This window comes from Anas acuta, chromosome 4 (genome assembly GCF_963932015.1).
Source record: "Anas acuta chromosome 4, bAnaAcu1.1, whole genome shotgun sequence".
Lineage (NCBI taxonomy): Eukaryota > Metazoa > Chordata > Aves > Anseriformes > Anatidae > Anas > Anas acuta.
This window is the reverse complement of record NC_088982.1, coordinates 59,435,345-59,451,687: the sequence shown is the minus strand read 5'-3', so window position 1 is coordinate 59,451,687 and position 16,343 is coordinate 59,435,345. Positions and strand designations below refer to the sequence as shown.

Here is a 16,343-nt window from a genome sequence, read left to right as displayed (position 1 = left end):
TGACAGCAGAAAAGTGTTCTCTCTGTAGATACATATGCATTTCATATATAAATTTTCTGGTTAAAAATACCAGATGCTGGAATTTTTATAACATTAACAACGAAGAATAGTACAAGTAGCCACTTTCAGCATTTCCTAAATGTAGTTCATGGTATTTCTTTATAGGTGATCTTATATGTATGTAAAATTTCATCAGCCCATTATTAGTGTTGTTTTCTGGAATGAAATGCAGTGTAAATAACATTTGCATTTAAAGATTTTATTTATCTTTAGGAAAAATGGTCTTAGTTAAAAGCCATTTAGTTGAATAGGTTGAAGAAAATATTTTTCAGCTTTAGTACTCTTAGTCTGGAAGTTCTTCAGGGTAAAGAGAGGAGACTTTTAGATTTTAGATTTTATATGCTGGCTATGAAGAATGAGGAATCAATTCCTGGAAAATAGTCTTAAATTGAATAATCAAGACAAAAAGCATCCCTGGAAAATTCATACTAAATAAAACCATGCTTTTTTCTCTTTGATATTTATCTACTGATTGAAGCTAAAAATAGAGATTAAGAAGAGTAACAAGTTTTGAAGTTCTCTATATTTTTAATCACCTTTTGGTGAAATATGAGCTAGACATTTTCTCTGAAATTTTTAAATATTTAATTTTCAAATATTTTATATTTTGATAGTTTGTGTTTTGTAAATATTTTGGCTTCCATCACACATCTTAGAATGTGTTGTGTAAAAATATGCTTATTAATGGGTAAGATTTTGATTTTAAAACTTTCAACCTTTAAAAATTTATCTTACATTATCCTTTATGGTTACACTAAAATACATTGTTTGATCTTGCCTTAAGCCATCAATACATATTAGAGTAGTACAGTCCAATTTATTACTTGTGTAAAAGGGCACAGGTTCTGTTTATTTCAGATGATGAACATTTAAAGTCACATAAACATTACACCAAATTAAATGAAATGTTTAATTTTTTTGGCTGTCTGTGAGAAATATTGTGATAAGCATAAGGGACCTGAATGACTGATGATGGGTTAAGATGGATTTTTCTAGTAGTTCTGACCTTGTCATTATGTGTGCAAACCAGTAATGTAATACTGATGTCAGAGGAAAAAGAAAGAAAAAAAATAATTAAAAAGAAGACTGGATTTCCAGCTTTTATATTGTTTGTAGAGAAATGATAAAACAGCTGCAAACCAACTGCCATCTCTGTACAGTGTCAGAAGGTTTCTGTATCTGAGGTTTCTGAATCTTACAAAGTATTGTAAAACTATTTCGCAAAATTTCTCTTAGCCTTTCTCAGAATACTTTTATTTACAAATAGGTTCACTAAGGAAGTGAGCTGTTTTTTGCTTAGTTGGAAAATATTTTAATAGCTGGTAATTTCTAATGATAAATTCAGCTCTATACTTGATTAGATAATATGTTTTGGTAATGTGATAAAACTCATTTTGCAGGAATGAAACAAACAAGGTTACTCTGTGTTTGCTGTTCAAAGATCTCCATATTGCATCATATTTAAATATTTTCTTTGATTTTGTTTACGTTAATTTTCATGTTTTTCAAATGGTTTATTACATCTTTTCTGAGATGGACTAAATATGGAGGAATCTTATATAGAATAATTATAATATATACCCATAGCAATATATACCTATATAATAATATATACCTATAGCACCTATAACAAAGCTGAAGTCAAAATTTAAACAAAGTGATAAATATAAATATGTTTGTTTATCATCTATGAGTTTTTTTTACCCTGTACACAATATAGCTGAGAGGACTTACAAAGAGGCATACTCTTACTTTTTATTTCTTTTAATTATGAAAGGTTTTAAATCAATTGAATTATATTTAAACAAACTTCCCAGATTGATGCAGTGTGAATAGTTCCAATGGTATTGACATGTGGATTAATATTCACCCAATTCCCAGAGCAAGTTATGTCATCGAAGCTAGTTATCTAGGTTTTCTGGGATTCAAAAAGGACTAAGCACTAGTGCGGTAGTCTGTCTTAAAACCCGTGAAGATGAAGATCACCTAGGTAACTTTGGACTGGTGAGAGCTAAGCAAGAGAAACAATGTCAAGCTATAAGCTTTTATTTTCCCCTGAATTTCAGCCTAATATACTTTAATAGATTGGAGGGAGGTGGGCTGTCTGTTTTTACTAACTGCTGGGAAGTTCTTACAGTGTGTGGGAACTATAAAGTGTAAGATACTCTTAGACAAAAAAGCTGGTAGGTGAAACACTCTGAATAATTAAACATCGAAAAGAATCTACCAGAAGAAAAAAGCAAGGAATACTTTGAGCACTTTTTATAGGACTGTACATGAAGATATATAAAAAAAGAGTAACACATTAAGCAGGAGGGCAAATAATATTTTTCATATTAAATATGCTTATGTTGTCTGATACATAACAGGTAAACATTTTAAAGTACGGGGTTACTAATTTTTTTTGCTATTTTTCCTTCTTTTGTAGCTGAATATGAACTCTGCTCCGACTTTCATGCATTTTCCTCCAAAAGGTAAGCCCAAGAGAGCTGACACATTTGACCTGCAGAGAATCGGATTTGCAGCTGAACAGCTAGCTAAATGGATAGCTGACAGAACAGATGTTCATGTAAGTCTTTCGACAATTTTAAAAGTTAGAGCCAAATGTACCTTTGTAGTCTGAGACACTCAGATGACAAATGCAGTCCCTCCTTAATGCCTATTTTTCCATTAAAACGTAGGCTCTTGAATGCATATTTTTAAAGAAACAAAACCAAAATAAATATTCATGATAGTTGTGGTAACTTCTATAGTTTGCAGATTATATTTTATTCTTGCTTAAATTATGTTTATTTTTTTCTAGATGAAAAAAGTAGTGATATTGTGATAATTAGTTTTGAATGAGTAATACATGCTTGCAATACTACATACAAAACAAATGGATCTAAAAGTAGTTGCTCATAATTCAGAAACAACATGCATATCTGTTGAAAATACATATATTTTTTTGAGTTGAACAGTTTAATTTTCTGAAAGAAGAGATAATGGAATATTCTGTATTGAATTTTTCAGGTCAGTAGCGTATTAGTTTAAAATGGTCCTTACAGCTTTTTTCATGCAATCTATTTATTAAGGCAGGTACTATGTTTTTTCTTATTTATGGATACATTCAGTGATTAATCTGTGTCAAAACCAGATTTCAGATGCTCCTTATGCTCCTTGTTTGCTTATATGGAAATAGATCTGTAGGTATGTATTTATTTCTGATCTGTATTTGTTTTTATTTTTTCCAGATTAGAGTGTTCAGGCCTCCTAACTATTCTGGTACAATTGCACTGGCTCTTCTGGTATCTCTTGTTGGTGGCTTGTTATATCTGAGAAGAAATAATTTAGAATTCATCTACAACAAAACTGGCTGGGCCATGGCAGCTCTGGTATGCAGATTTTCCATGCTAATATGCTTTGCATTAGTTCCCTGTCTTAGTGTATGTGTCTTTGTTACTTGCATAGTAAATTAAAAACCAAAGGCCATAAATGATGAATTAAGTTCGAATGTGCTTAACAGTGTATTGCAGTAAGTTCATTTATACCATAGTCTTCAAACATCTGAGAAGACTCACGGAAAAACACTGTCTGTGCTGCATAGTCAGCTATCTTAGTTTTAGATAGCATGTAAGTATGACAGATGAGAGTTAAGGTTTATCAACAAGTACTCATTAATTTAATTTCTGCTGTCATTGTGACTGACAGAAGAATTAAATCTGAGAAGTAGCATTAAGACTTAATTTTGGGGGACATGCTCCTGAACCATGATTCAGGAGCCTGGTTATCAGCATTAGAGTAGCATCAAGTCAATCCAACATTTTACAGCTTAACAGAATTCCTTCCTTTTATGCTAGCAATGAGAACAGTACTTTTTAGAAATTTGTTCATGTATTCTGTACAAGATAAGTCAAGCTTTTCTTCTCTTTCCATGTAAATGGGTTATTTGTTCACTCAATCATTTTAAAGACCTTTTTTCAACTTGCTTCTATCTAAATTAATTTTTCTTGAATGCATATGGCCAGGATTGTAGGCGGAATATGAGTTTACTTTTGCCAGTGTCATTTGCATTTAAGCTCTTCTAGAAGCAAGTTACTGATACAAAACAAAATTGTTTTTGCCTTTTCAAAGCCATGTCATATTGGTGGTCAGTTTTGCTCTGATTCAACAAGACAAGGAGATAACTACCTTCTTGTGAAACTTACAGCTGATGGGCTCACTGGCAGCATTTATTACATAAATTCAAGGATGAAGTTAACTAGTACCTACTAGTTAATTACTAATACTAGTAGTTAACTAGTATTTAGTAGTTATTTAGAAGTCAAAGAATGAAGTCCAAGATTGCAAATAAACCACCTGAAGGACTAGATTTCAAGTTGAATGTTTTCTTTCAATTTAGAGAGCCATGGGCAGAATGTGTTCTTTGTTTCAGTATGTTACAGTATCCTGAGCTCTAACACAGAATTTTGACAGTTCTCCTTCAAAGTAAGGCTGTCAAATTTAGTTCCATATATTTGTGTAGAATACCAGTATTTTCCAATGAAAAAGTTTTAATCATTTTGAAAGTGAAGTGTTGGGTTGTGAATCCTTGAAAAGTGTGAGCTGAGAGTACGGAGAGGAACCAGAGAGTAAAAAGGAGTGGATGTCTTCTGGCATCTGTGATTTCTAACAAAAAAACAGAGAAGTGGTTTGTAGCATTTCTTTTGCTATTCAGACTTACGCAGGTCCAAAGTGTACAAAACGAGACACTGTACAATTCTATGTAGTGTTGGCCACCTGTTATTCCTGCAGTGCATGTGTATGCGTGTTTTTATGTCCAATTTGGAGCTTTCTAGGAGAAGACCAATTGAAAACCTAGGCTGAGGGTCAGGGGTCAGGATTGCTGTCCTGACATACTCAGAAGTCAACTGGAGAATGCCCTGAACTGTAACAGGTGTAAGATGACCCGTGGAGGTCCCTTGCAACAGTAATTGCCCTATAGCTATATGAGGCTGCATTCCACTGCCACTTTTATGACAATGTCATTTGGATGTATGCTTCTGAATAATACCACAGAATTTAGGCTTATAATATAATATTCCAGTTTAATTACTTATAGTAAAAAGGTAAATAATCTCATTTTATAGTTGCTTGGGAGTATACACTTTGGCCGAAACGCAGTAAAAGTAATACAGTCAAATTTCTAGGACTGAATTAGGTGGTGGTAAACCTTTTTTTTTATTATTATTATTATTTTATTTCCTGTCTGCTTTCCTACATTATTTTAGTTTAATTGAAAAAAAAAAAAAAACAAAGCCTCTGTAATTCTCTCTAGGAAAGGTAGTAGACAAATTATCTCAAAAGATGATGGTAAATGACCCAAAAGAAAAAGTAACCTTTATCTCCTATAGTGACTGCCTTTTAATGCAAGTATCAAACCACTTTATACTACATCTGTCAGAGATTTTTGTTAGCACCATTTTAAAGAGGCCATGTATTGTGTACCCTGGGGCTGTAGTTGAAGGCATGAGTGTACTCTAACTTTGTGTATAATCAAAATTGTTTTTTTTCTTCTCATGTTTCATTCTGCTAGATGGCCTGCATTCATTAACCTTATGGAAAATAACATTTTACATTTCAGTTTAATCATAGATCTCCTGAAATTCAGTAATTGAAAACCAGGGATTCTGTATCATTGCAAATAGACAGGTCTGTTTTTTGTTTTCATTGTTTTAAAGAGTTCTTTGGTGTGCTGTTTTGAAGAGCTTTTGTACTCACAAAGGTTGGAGACCTATCTTTATTAAAAAAAAAAAAAAAAAAAAAAAAGGACAGTGCCTCTCTGTTCCTAGAAATTAGAAAAAGTTCTCTGCATAAAGTGCCTTTGTTATTTTCACTATAAGGAGCAAAAAGGATCCCAGAAGATTGGTTTTTAATTTGGTATGAACATCAAAACAACCCACACCTCATAAATAATATTTCCAGCCATGTTTTAGGAAAATATTTTGGAATGCCATTTTTAACAACCCATCTAATAGATTTGAATAGTCACAGAATCAAGAGAACTGTCATACATAGATTCCAATGTCAGTTAACACAAAACTGTTGAATTAATTTTGTCCTCAATATTAGATCGAGCAATAGCAGTTGTGATAAGCTGTTTCATCCTCTCATGGAAGCGCTGCAAACTCTGGTAGTATCTTGTATGCCTTAGGCATTTTTACTTGCAGCATTACCCAGAAGATTTCTGGAAAGGCAAACTGTGGTGGTTGAGTCACTGTACCTAGTACTCAAAATATATCTACTGAGATCACACCCAAAATTTATCCCCTACATTTTTTTAGACTTTAATTTAAATCCTACTGCTCATCTATGGAAATTTTCCCCTCACATACTAATATGAAGATGAGGAAGGACTTCAGTCCTAAGATATTTGCAGACTCCTGTCCTTTTATGCTGATAACAAGAAGCAATTCAGATTCTTGTCAAGACTCTTCATTTCTTAAGCAGAGAATAAAAGGTCAAATAGTGTGAGGCTGAGCAAATTTCTAACATTTTACATAAGCAATTGCTACATTTCAGACAACAGTTTCTCTAGAGCTGAGAAAATATTTGTTCAAATGCCTAGAATGTGGACAACATGGGGCTTCTTAAAATAGTTTCTTTGCTGGGTTGCCAACATGCTTTTCTGCATGCAATTTTCAGTTTTTCAGTGTACATTTCAATATTGCCTGTGTACCTATGGAATCTGGGAGGGCAAAGTCTGTTTTCAGATTCCAAGGCAGCTGCCTAGGAGCTGTTCCTATTCTTCCTAGTCAGGAGTATGAAAGGAAGGGGTTGTGAGTATATGAAAGGACTGTCTTTGGTAAGGGCTGAGTGCTTCTCTTCTTTGTAGAACTGCTAAAGTAGAGACTCTGCTTCGCCTGGGTAAATGAAAAAAAAAATAAATCCTTTTAAGTTCTCACAGAAAAGTGCCTTGCTGGAATCTTCTTTCTCTACTTTTCATCCTTTGACAAGGTCCAAGAAAACTGAAAACAATAATTTCTCTGCATATGAATTGTTCCATTGTAATCAATACCATAGAAAACCTTAAGGTAAATATGAAGTCATTAATCACATGTTGTAAGTTGTTCATTTGTAAGAATGAATTTGTGTAAGTTTTATCCTGAGGAACATTGATTCATAGCAATGAAACAACCAGGTGATTTGGAAATTTTGGATCCTAAAGCATGGGATCACATGGAAAGGGGTTTTGAATGGTAAGCATTGGGTATCAGTGTGTCTATGATGCATGTGTCAGTTCTACAAATAATGAGGTATATTTCAGGTATGTTTTACAAACGTTAAAAGTCTGTAGATTACTATAATGAATATAACAGATCAATACCTCATTGATAGTAATAGGAGAACATGGAATGGAGCTTGAATGTCAACTACTACCTGTAGCACACAAAATGCTTTCCTAAGGGATAAGATGGAAATGCTACATTCTTGGGGTACTTAAAATAGATTAAGAGTTTCTTCATACTATTGTCTCCTATCTTTTTTCTCTTTTTTCGTTAGGTATTAGCATGTTGTGAGGTCACGTATCCATACTAGCCATCATTAGAGAACTAAAGTAATTTGAAAGAATTACCAATTAAAAGCACATCACTAATGTAAACTGAGGTTGCTTTTTTTTTTTTTTAATCTTTACATATGGAAACAGACTTGGCCCTATAGAGCATAAATTAAATATATAAATTTAAGAATGAGGAAAATCACAATTTTAATAGAAGACTCACTTTCAGAGCCACCAGTATTTGTGCACTACATGCACCTCTGTTCTTTTGATGTTTCACGTTTCAGCTGTCTGACTTTTGCTCTTTCACATCTTTCACCTCACCTTTATTACCCTCATCTCAGTTTCTACACTTTTGTTATCTTCACAGAAGCTATCAGCTCTGTGATTCATCACCAAAATTGCAGTATAAATTTCTCAGCTAAAATAATCTGCAAGGTATAGAAATAACGGTCTCCTTTTTTTCATTAATGGAAGCATAATACTCTCTTCACTTCATTGCATATTATTAATTAAAACATAACCCATTTGCTAATAATCACTACCAATATGCTTTCATCTGCCATATTAATTACAATACTGTTACACTCCAAATCCTGTTATGGACAAAATGAAACTCACTTTATATTTAGAGCCAAGAATCTGTTCTTACTGTAATTCAAATCTTAACGGTATAATTAAAGTATTATTGTTAAACCAGATATCATTATTACAGGGTGGAAAAAGTTTATATATTTTTTCTCATTACTTTCTTTCTGTTACAAGGGCAAAAAATGTCAATAGTAACAACACAAAATTATGCAAAAACTCTCCTATTATCTTTCCCTTTCTGAATGTCATGGTTCTTATTCCACTGATTCTCTTTGGATCTTGAGATCCTTGGCTTTGATCTGGCGAAAGGGTGTACTGCTATGGTTAGTTCTCAGTGTTACACACTTTGCTGGAAATAGGGTGTTTTTTTTCCTCCTCGCCCTAGAGCTCACTTGGGGCTACTTTTACACATTGTCCTTTTTTTCCACTGACCAGCAACTACACCTCACATAAAAATCTGATAAATTGGTGTTTATCTGTTTTATTTGTTATCCCTAAAACTCGTTTTGAGCAGCTCCCTTGCCTTTGTTTCTGTAATTCAGCATTGGTGCAATATTTATGGACTTGTGATCTCTAGTGTCATCATGTGCCCTCAACTTATCATTCCGTACTGGTACAGTGTATCTTGTACTGCTTTTGATATCTCTGGTTACAATGCACCACTGTGCTGATCATAATTAATTCATCCTAAATGGAATGGAGAGGGAAAAAATGGTTATTCCCTACAGAGATGAGCAAAAGTAATGTAAACTAAGTATAGCCATCTGATCTTTGAAAAAATGGCAGTTTCAGCTAATCAAGTTAAAACTCTAGAAAAGCCAGATAAGTTTATATAAATTCTGTCAAGATTCAGTGCTAAGACCTTCCAAAGCTGGTTCAAAGTATATTGCTAGAGGTGTTCTGGATTTACTGTGCTACAGAGCTACACTAGCTTAAATTTATTTCACAAGTATATTATTAAATATTCTTTAAAGAAAAGCTGAAGAATTCCTCGCTACTTTTCTTTAGTAAAGAGAAGTTAGTCATCTCTGGTTTAGCTAATCATCCCGGTTAAAAAATAAATAAAAAATTACATACTCGGGAACCTTCTGCATAAATTGCTATGGCTATACTTTTGCTAGTGGAAATATACATTTACAGTAAAAATAAGCATATTACTATATGCTTATCTTTAAAAGACTGATATAAACTAGGTACAGCTTATATATATATAAAAGCTTATATATGTATATATAAAAGCTTATATATATATATACAAGCTTATATATATATATATAAGCTGTACCTAGTTTATATCAGTCTTTTAAAGATTATTTGCACTATTAAATCAGAAGACATTGAGATGATCCAAGTTCAACATTACTGTTTTTCTATTGGCTATTTATTTGGCTATTTAAGGATAGCCAAATATATTTATTTGGCTATTAAAAGATATTTTAATTTCCTCTTTAAGATAGCCATGACTCCTGCTATGACTGATTTTTGCCATTTAGATTCTGTAGTATGACCTTCTGTTAGATGTCAATTTTTTCCAGTTTTCATAGAATCCTATCCTAACTCCACACCTTTCCATAGAGAATATCACTTATCTATCAACTCAGCCATGTCTTTTGTCGTGGTTAAAATGGATTACAGTCATATAGGACACAAAGTAAGCATTTCATAAATGAGACAGACATTTGGATAGTTGGATTTTTTTTTCCTGGTGTTTTTTTTTTTTATAAATAATTTCATATACCTGAAAGTAAACAGCTAAGCTAAACTATATAAAGCTGTATTAGAGGCAGAAATAACATCATGAAAGATTGTAGAAATCTCAAATGACAGTTTTCATAATATTTGTAGTGAGTGCTTTCTACTATCATGAGTGTTTTCTGCCATGCGGATTTGTAAATGTGGCAATTCCAACTGCACATAAAGAGAGGATTATTTGAAGAGAGATTCTGAAAATTTCTGTCTTTAGCTACCTATTTTCTAGCAGAAGTCATTAAGAATTTTATGAGAAGAGCACATCAGAAAACCCTATCCTAAACATCAAATAGAAGTAGATACTGTATCTGGTTAGGTAAACAATTATATACCTACAACAAACATCACTAGCAGAGTGTTTTTTATTCAATTCCTCTGGGTTAAAAAACAAATATATTGTTGTTTTTCTATTTTTCTAGTGTGTTGTGTTTGCTATGACATCTGGTCAGATGTGGAATCACATCCGTGGACCCCCATATGCTCATAAAAATCCTCAGAATGGACAAGTGGTGAGTTAATTCTTTTAAATTTTATTTTGAGGGTAGATATTTCCTACAGTGAATCTGTAATTGCAGATATTTGCACTGGACCATTCTCTTAAGTCTCAAATTAGAAGCAGAGTCCGTTACAGACTTGTTGGTGTTTAGAAAGTTCCACCACTTTTGATTTGGGCAGTGAAATGTGTGCCTGTGTTTTTCAAAATTCGTTTATATATGCGTTTTGTCTGTTTTTTTTTTTCTTTTTTTACAAGCATGATCCCTCTCAATGTGAAAAATCAAGCTTTTTTTAATTTTTCATTTATCCAAACCTTTGAGATATGTAACCTCTTCCTGTAACCTCTTCATCTTGAGCATTTTGTTTAGAAAAGATGGGAAATGTCTTAATGTTTTTTACCATTTTCCATTATACCTGTCACACACTTCCACTGAACTTCCTGAATTTTACATAATGTTTTTTCCTGTTTTGCTTTACTTCTTGAATTTAAGGTCTTTATCAGCTTCTTAGAAAGTTAACATTAATTCAGTACAGCCAAAATTGCTACTATATGCTGTTATTGCTGTCTTTGAAGGAATTCTCATCCTTGCTTCTCCCTGCTCATAAATTAGTAAGCGTTCATCAGAGTTCACAGGGAGAAACTCTCTTTACCTACAGGGAAAGTAAAGAGGACCTTGGCTACTTTCTACTACTCTTCCATATTTACCACTTCTCGAAGAAGTTGTTAGGATGGAATCTGTGAAATTTACAGTTGCAGACAGGAAGGTTTTCCATACTTTGTGGCATATTGAGCCATGTTCAGCTTTGACCATTGCTAGTTAAGAGACTGGTGTAGGACTTAAAGAATAAATTTTCTTCAAAGATCCCTTTGTATCTTAATTGGGATAGCAGAAAAAATGATGGTTTGAATTTGTTTACCCATCTGCTTTGTATTTGGAATGTAACACCATACTGAAATCATAAAGTGACATGATTCTATCTGTCAACCTTGTTATGCAGAAGTAGAGCTGGAAATGTAATAAGTAATCTTTGTAAAAAACTGTGTTTAGAAAAATTTAGCTTTTCGTTACTGCCTTGCAGTATTAAATTTATGAAGCTTCCCCATGGAGCAGCAGAAAGAAGAAATACTGCACAGAAGAAGCACCATTCCTAATAAATTAGTTTTATACCGTAGCCAGGTTTATACACACCGCCCTTTTTAAAGACCTGTTTTCATTTAAAAGTAACTCTTTAATTGTTCCTCAGCTTGTGCCATCTTGTCTCTCAGAGTGTGAACTCAGATTCTGAATGTCTGAAAAGCTACTAGTTAGGGAGTATAAATATAAACAACTAAATAACAAAGGTAATCATTAGGCTGGTCTTAAATTCTAATATATAAGCTGCTATATAAGCTGCTAATATATCTGCTATATAAGTCAATACATACTTTTCTGTTTTCACTCCACTACATGACTTCAGGTAAGTTATTTTGTTTCTCTAATTCCCCTGTCTTTAACTTGTTCATGTGTCAGTGCTTTTACCTCCCATGGAGCTGTCTGTGTCATTAAGTAAAAAGTCAGATTCTAAGAATTTTAAAAGGTACAGATACTGATTCACCAAGTTCCTAATTTAAAATAGCACTGACCAATACAGTTGTAACTTAAAGCTCTGATTTTTACCAGTGCTAGAAGTTTAGTAAATGTTCTATAACCCTTGACTTATTTTACATTTCTATTTGTTAAAGAACTTTATGGAACATTTTTCTGTTTCATTTTTCTAGCACTAACCTGTGTTCTTTTTCTAGCATTTAGCTGAATTTGATGTCATAAAACTAATTATCTGAGAGTTCTGTAAGATTTATTTAGCTATGATAGCTATAATGGTGTTCTGCAGTAAGTTAACAAGTACTATCTTTATATCTGGATGATGTTTAACTCTCCATTTTATTTCTATTGTCCAGGACTTAGTACCAATTCCAAATTTACATGCCAATCTTGCACAAGGATTTCATGTACATTATACTCACAAACCGTTCAACAATCTTAACATGTAAACTCTTTTCAATAGAAGGCATAGAACAGCTCACCAGGCTTAGTTGTGTTATTATCAGGGTGAAACTTAGCTTTTTTTTTCATTTCAGGTGTTAGTAGTTAGGTTCTGTAGTGCAGGGCCTGATATGCCTCTCGGAAAGGGATAATAATTCTGTCTTCATAAATTGTTCCTTGCCTCAGATATTTCCTATTATATGCTTTGTTCTTGTCATAATTTTGGATGACACTTCATTTCTCTTGCTTAAATTCCTATTTTTTCAAAAGATGAAAAGATATTTGTTTGTTTTGCTTAAACAAGACTACTTATTAGTGCCAGTATCTTTTAGAAGTAACATACCATTTCTTTGCATTTTTGGCTTGTGCACAGCATTTACAATTCCTTTCTTGATTACCTAAATTACTTTAATTCTATGATTGTATTCTTTGAAATTCTGTATTCTTCTGTATTCTGGGTAGATCTATTATGTGAAGTTGATATGCTCTGTTACTGAGGTGGTGGTTGTTGCTTCCTTTATTCCTTATTGCCTTCAGGTAATTTCAGTTGTTGGGTCCACATGAAAGTGGCAGAAGTATTATCTTTCAGTTCTGTTTTAAATTGATGAAACATGCCAGTCTTTTATCTTGATGTCTTCTTCATCTGTTGTACTTTTGGAGTTCTTCATCTTTTGCTTAGTAATTTCATTATGATTAGACCCTTACTAACTAAATTTAGAGTGAAAGCTAAACATCCCACTGATTATATATAAAATCTTGAGAAAGTTCTGAATTTTGTCAGCGGTAGAGCTAGAGGTGGGACAAGTAGAGAGATGGTGAATACAGCGAAATAGCTTCCTACTGAGGTAGTTCTGTTGACATTTAATTCACTTAACAGCAAAGAATTATTAAGTTTTCATCAGCTTTTACACACATGGGTACTAAGAAAATCAAATTTCTAGGAAAATATTTATGTATATCTATCCTGACAGATCAGCAACTTTTAAAATATTTGGATGCAAATTCTACAATTTTCATTGTGCAGTATGCTCAGGACTGCATCTTTAAAATAGTTGAAAGTTTACTATGTAGGAAAACAAGATAAAGGACAAGCTTGACCTAAAATACTGAAAGTAAACATTTTTCAAAGCTCATAATTTTCTTCTGTTTTGTGAGAAGTGATTAGAAGTTGGAAACGCTTTTTTGTAAAGGGGGGCCATGCATTTTTATTTAGTAAATTTATTTGTTAATTTGAAGATATTTTCCCTACATAAGCAGATGCATTATGAAATGGATAATGGTTTTATTTGCTACTATATTAATTAGATTCTCTTTTACATGTCTTATATTATGGAAGCTTTTTAAAATTGTTCAAACATAAAAAAGTTGTGTCATTAGGAAGCAATTTTTACCCATTTAGTAGGTCTTTTAAATATCACCTTTCAATATCAGATCAATTTTAAATGTTTGTTCAGTTACCAAGCTGTTTATTCAGCTTTTTTTTTGTTTTTTTTATTTTTTTACTTTTTATTCCTACTTGCCTTTTAACAGTTTAAAAACCACTGATCTTTATTCAGGAACATTATTTAAAATATCTCTTTTCAAATAGTCCCTCTGGCAGGGTTATCTGGTAATCTGTCTGTTTCTGAAGTTAAATGAAAAATGTGTTTGACTGCTCTGATTCACTTTTCCATTTGTCAATGTAAAGTTAAGGTGCTCTGTGAAAATTTATGCTTAGACTATCAAGAAACTTAATTCACATTAATCCTCTATAGCTAAGCAGGATAAAACTTTCATGTGAGTACTGAACTGTTTTAGAAATACCTTCCCATATCAGTAAATCAGAGCAAATACATTGTCTTTTTGCCTTCAACCTATCCAGAAATATGTTTGAATTCAGATTGTATTTGAAATGCCTGACTTTTCTGAAAGTGGCCAGATTGCTTAGTTGCATGTTCAATATATAAAAAAGTCAGTTTGCTGTATGATGCATTATAATGTATTTGTCTTGCTTTTAAATTAAGAAAAAAAAAGTTCTTACTGGTCGTTGTATCAGTGTCAAACATAAGATATCCAGATTGATCTTACACCAGTGATGTTTTGATGCATCTGTCAACAATAATCACAAACATCGTACTGTTGAAAGTACTTCTTATTTTTTATTGGAATAAGCAATTATTTACATTATTTATATTAATATACTTGGTAGAAGTGAGAAGTAGATTACATTATGACTGTACTTAACGAAATGGCTTTTCTGTGATCATCAAAACTGTGAGTTTAATTAGAAGCTGCAACTAGTAAAGGATTTATCAAGCCTGTAATTTAAACTTCTATCTTGATTTAGTCAAAAAAACAATTGGCAGTGTAAGGAGTTGGTTGAACTAATGTAAAACAAATGATCTTAGTAAATAATTCTATTAGCAGATAAACACATTAGATATGATGTTGCTCATTTGTTAAATTAGAGTTGGAAAAACTATTAACCTGTATAAGACATCTGTCCTAATGCTTGAGATAGCAAGGCAAGTCATAGCTGACATTTCAATAACTTTCGTTATAACAAATGTTTCTACCATGATATCGGAAAAGGGAGCTCTCACCCAATATTTTGTAGCCATTTTTATTATGGGAAGAAAAGGAGGTGAGATAGAAGAGTTTTTTGGATGAAAGAGAACTTCTAAATTACTAAATTTATCAGTTCTTGAAGCATATATGCTATAAAAGTTTAGAGAGTAGACTGTAATTTTATTGCAGTACTGTATTCTTGGCTCAGTAACGATGGAACACATTCCCATCAAATAAAAGCAGATTTTGGACAGGTAGGCAGGCAACAAGTAGTCTGTCATGATAAAATCCAATTAAAAAAAAAAAAGAAAAAGCAAATTTTAATTGATCAGTACCACTTTAAAACAAACACTCCTTCTCCTTATGCTCCCCCCCCCGCTTTCCTCCCCTCCCCACACACATATTTTGACTGCGTGTGAATGGGTTTCTTAGACTAAATTCAGTTTCATTTGGAAAAAAGAACCATTTTATACAGAACAGTTCTTTTTATATCAGAAGTCAGAAAAACCTCAGCTGTGTGAAGTTGTGAAGTGCATGTATATGAAGATAGGAAGACAGAATGACAGAATGATAATGAAATACAGAAAAGCTACATTTTCTTAAAAACACACACACACACAAAATAATGATGCAAGGAAAAGCATGTTTGTGTTTTGCTGTTGCTTGCACAGGCAAGAGCAGTTTTGGTAAATCAAGGCTGAGTGTCAAGTAGGAATCTATTTTTTCTCCTTGGGACTTTACTGGTTGTATATATATTTAAAGGCCTTATCTAACTGCCTAATTTTGTTTGAAACATACCTATGAAAGCAACTAGGCCAGCTCAATTCTGGTCAGGTTTCTCAGGACTTAGTCAAAGCAAATTTTGAATGTCTCCGTGGTTAGAGATTCCACAACTTCTCCAGGCAACCTGTTGCACTGTTTTACCATCCACGTAATTCTCCTACTTTTTACTTTTTAATTTAATCTTTATATTTCACATATATATATATATATATATGTTCCTGTATATATACACACACACATATATATACAGGAACATATATATGTTCATATATATATATGTATTGGTTTTCCTTTGGGAACAGTTAAAGTAAATTTTATCCTTTTGTTCTGATATACTGATATAGCTGAATTGTTAGTAGAGTTTACCACTGACTTTAGTACAGTTAAACTTAGCCAAGGGGTACACCTTTTCAGTGCTCCTGAAAGCATGCCTTTGCTTAAGTGGCAGCAGCATTACATCTCTGCAATACTCATACTAGAAATGAGAAAATGTTAAACCTGACATACAGAGAATTTTCTTTGCATCTTAGTACAGCTGTGTTTTACTACTTCAGATGGATTATTTTGCAAATCAT

The 16,343-nt window shown here is 32.7% G+C and overlaps 1 protein-coding gene across 5 annotated transcripts in view; it reads left to right on the top strand.

Moving 5' to 3' along the window:
- TUSC3 (tumor suppressor candidate 3) overlaps nt 1-16,343 on the top strand; it is a 118,506-nt gene that overhangs the window by 51,574 nt on the left and 50,589 nt on the right. For all 5 annotated transcript variants that reach the window (XM_068681512.1, XM_068681510.1, XM_068681511.1 and 2 more), the window contains exons 4-6: nt 2,489-2,629; nt 3,294-3,434; nt 10,339-10,428. In XM_068681512.1, coding sequence (XP_068537613.1) covers nt 2,489-2,629; nt 3,294-3,434; nt 10,339-10,428 — 372 coding nt within the window. The remainder of the gene's footprint in view (nt 1-2,488; nt 2,630-3,293; nt 3,435-10,338; nt 10,429-16,343) is intronic.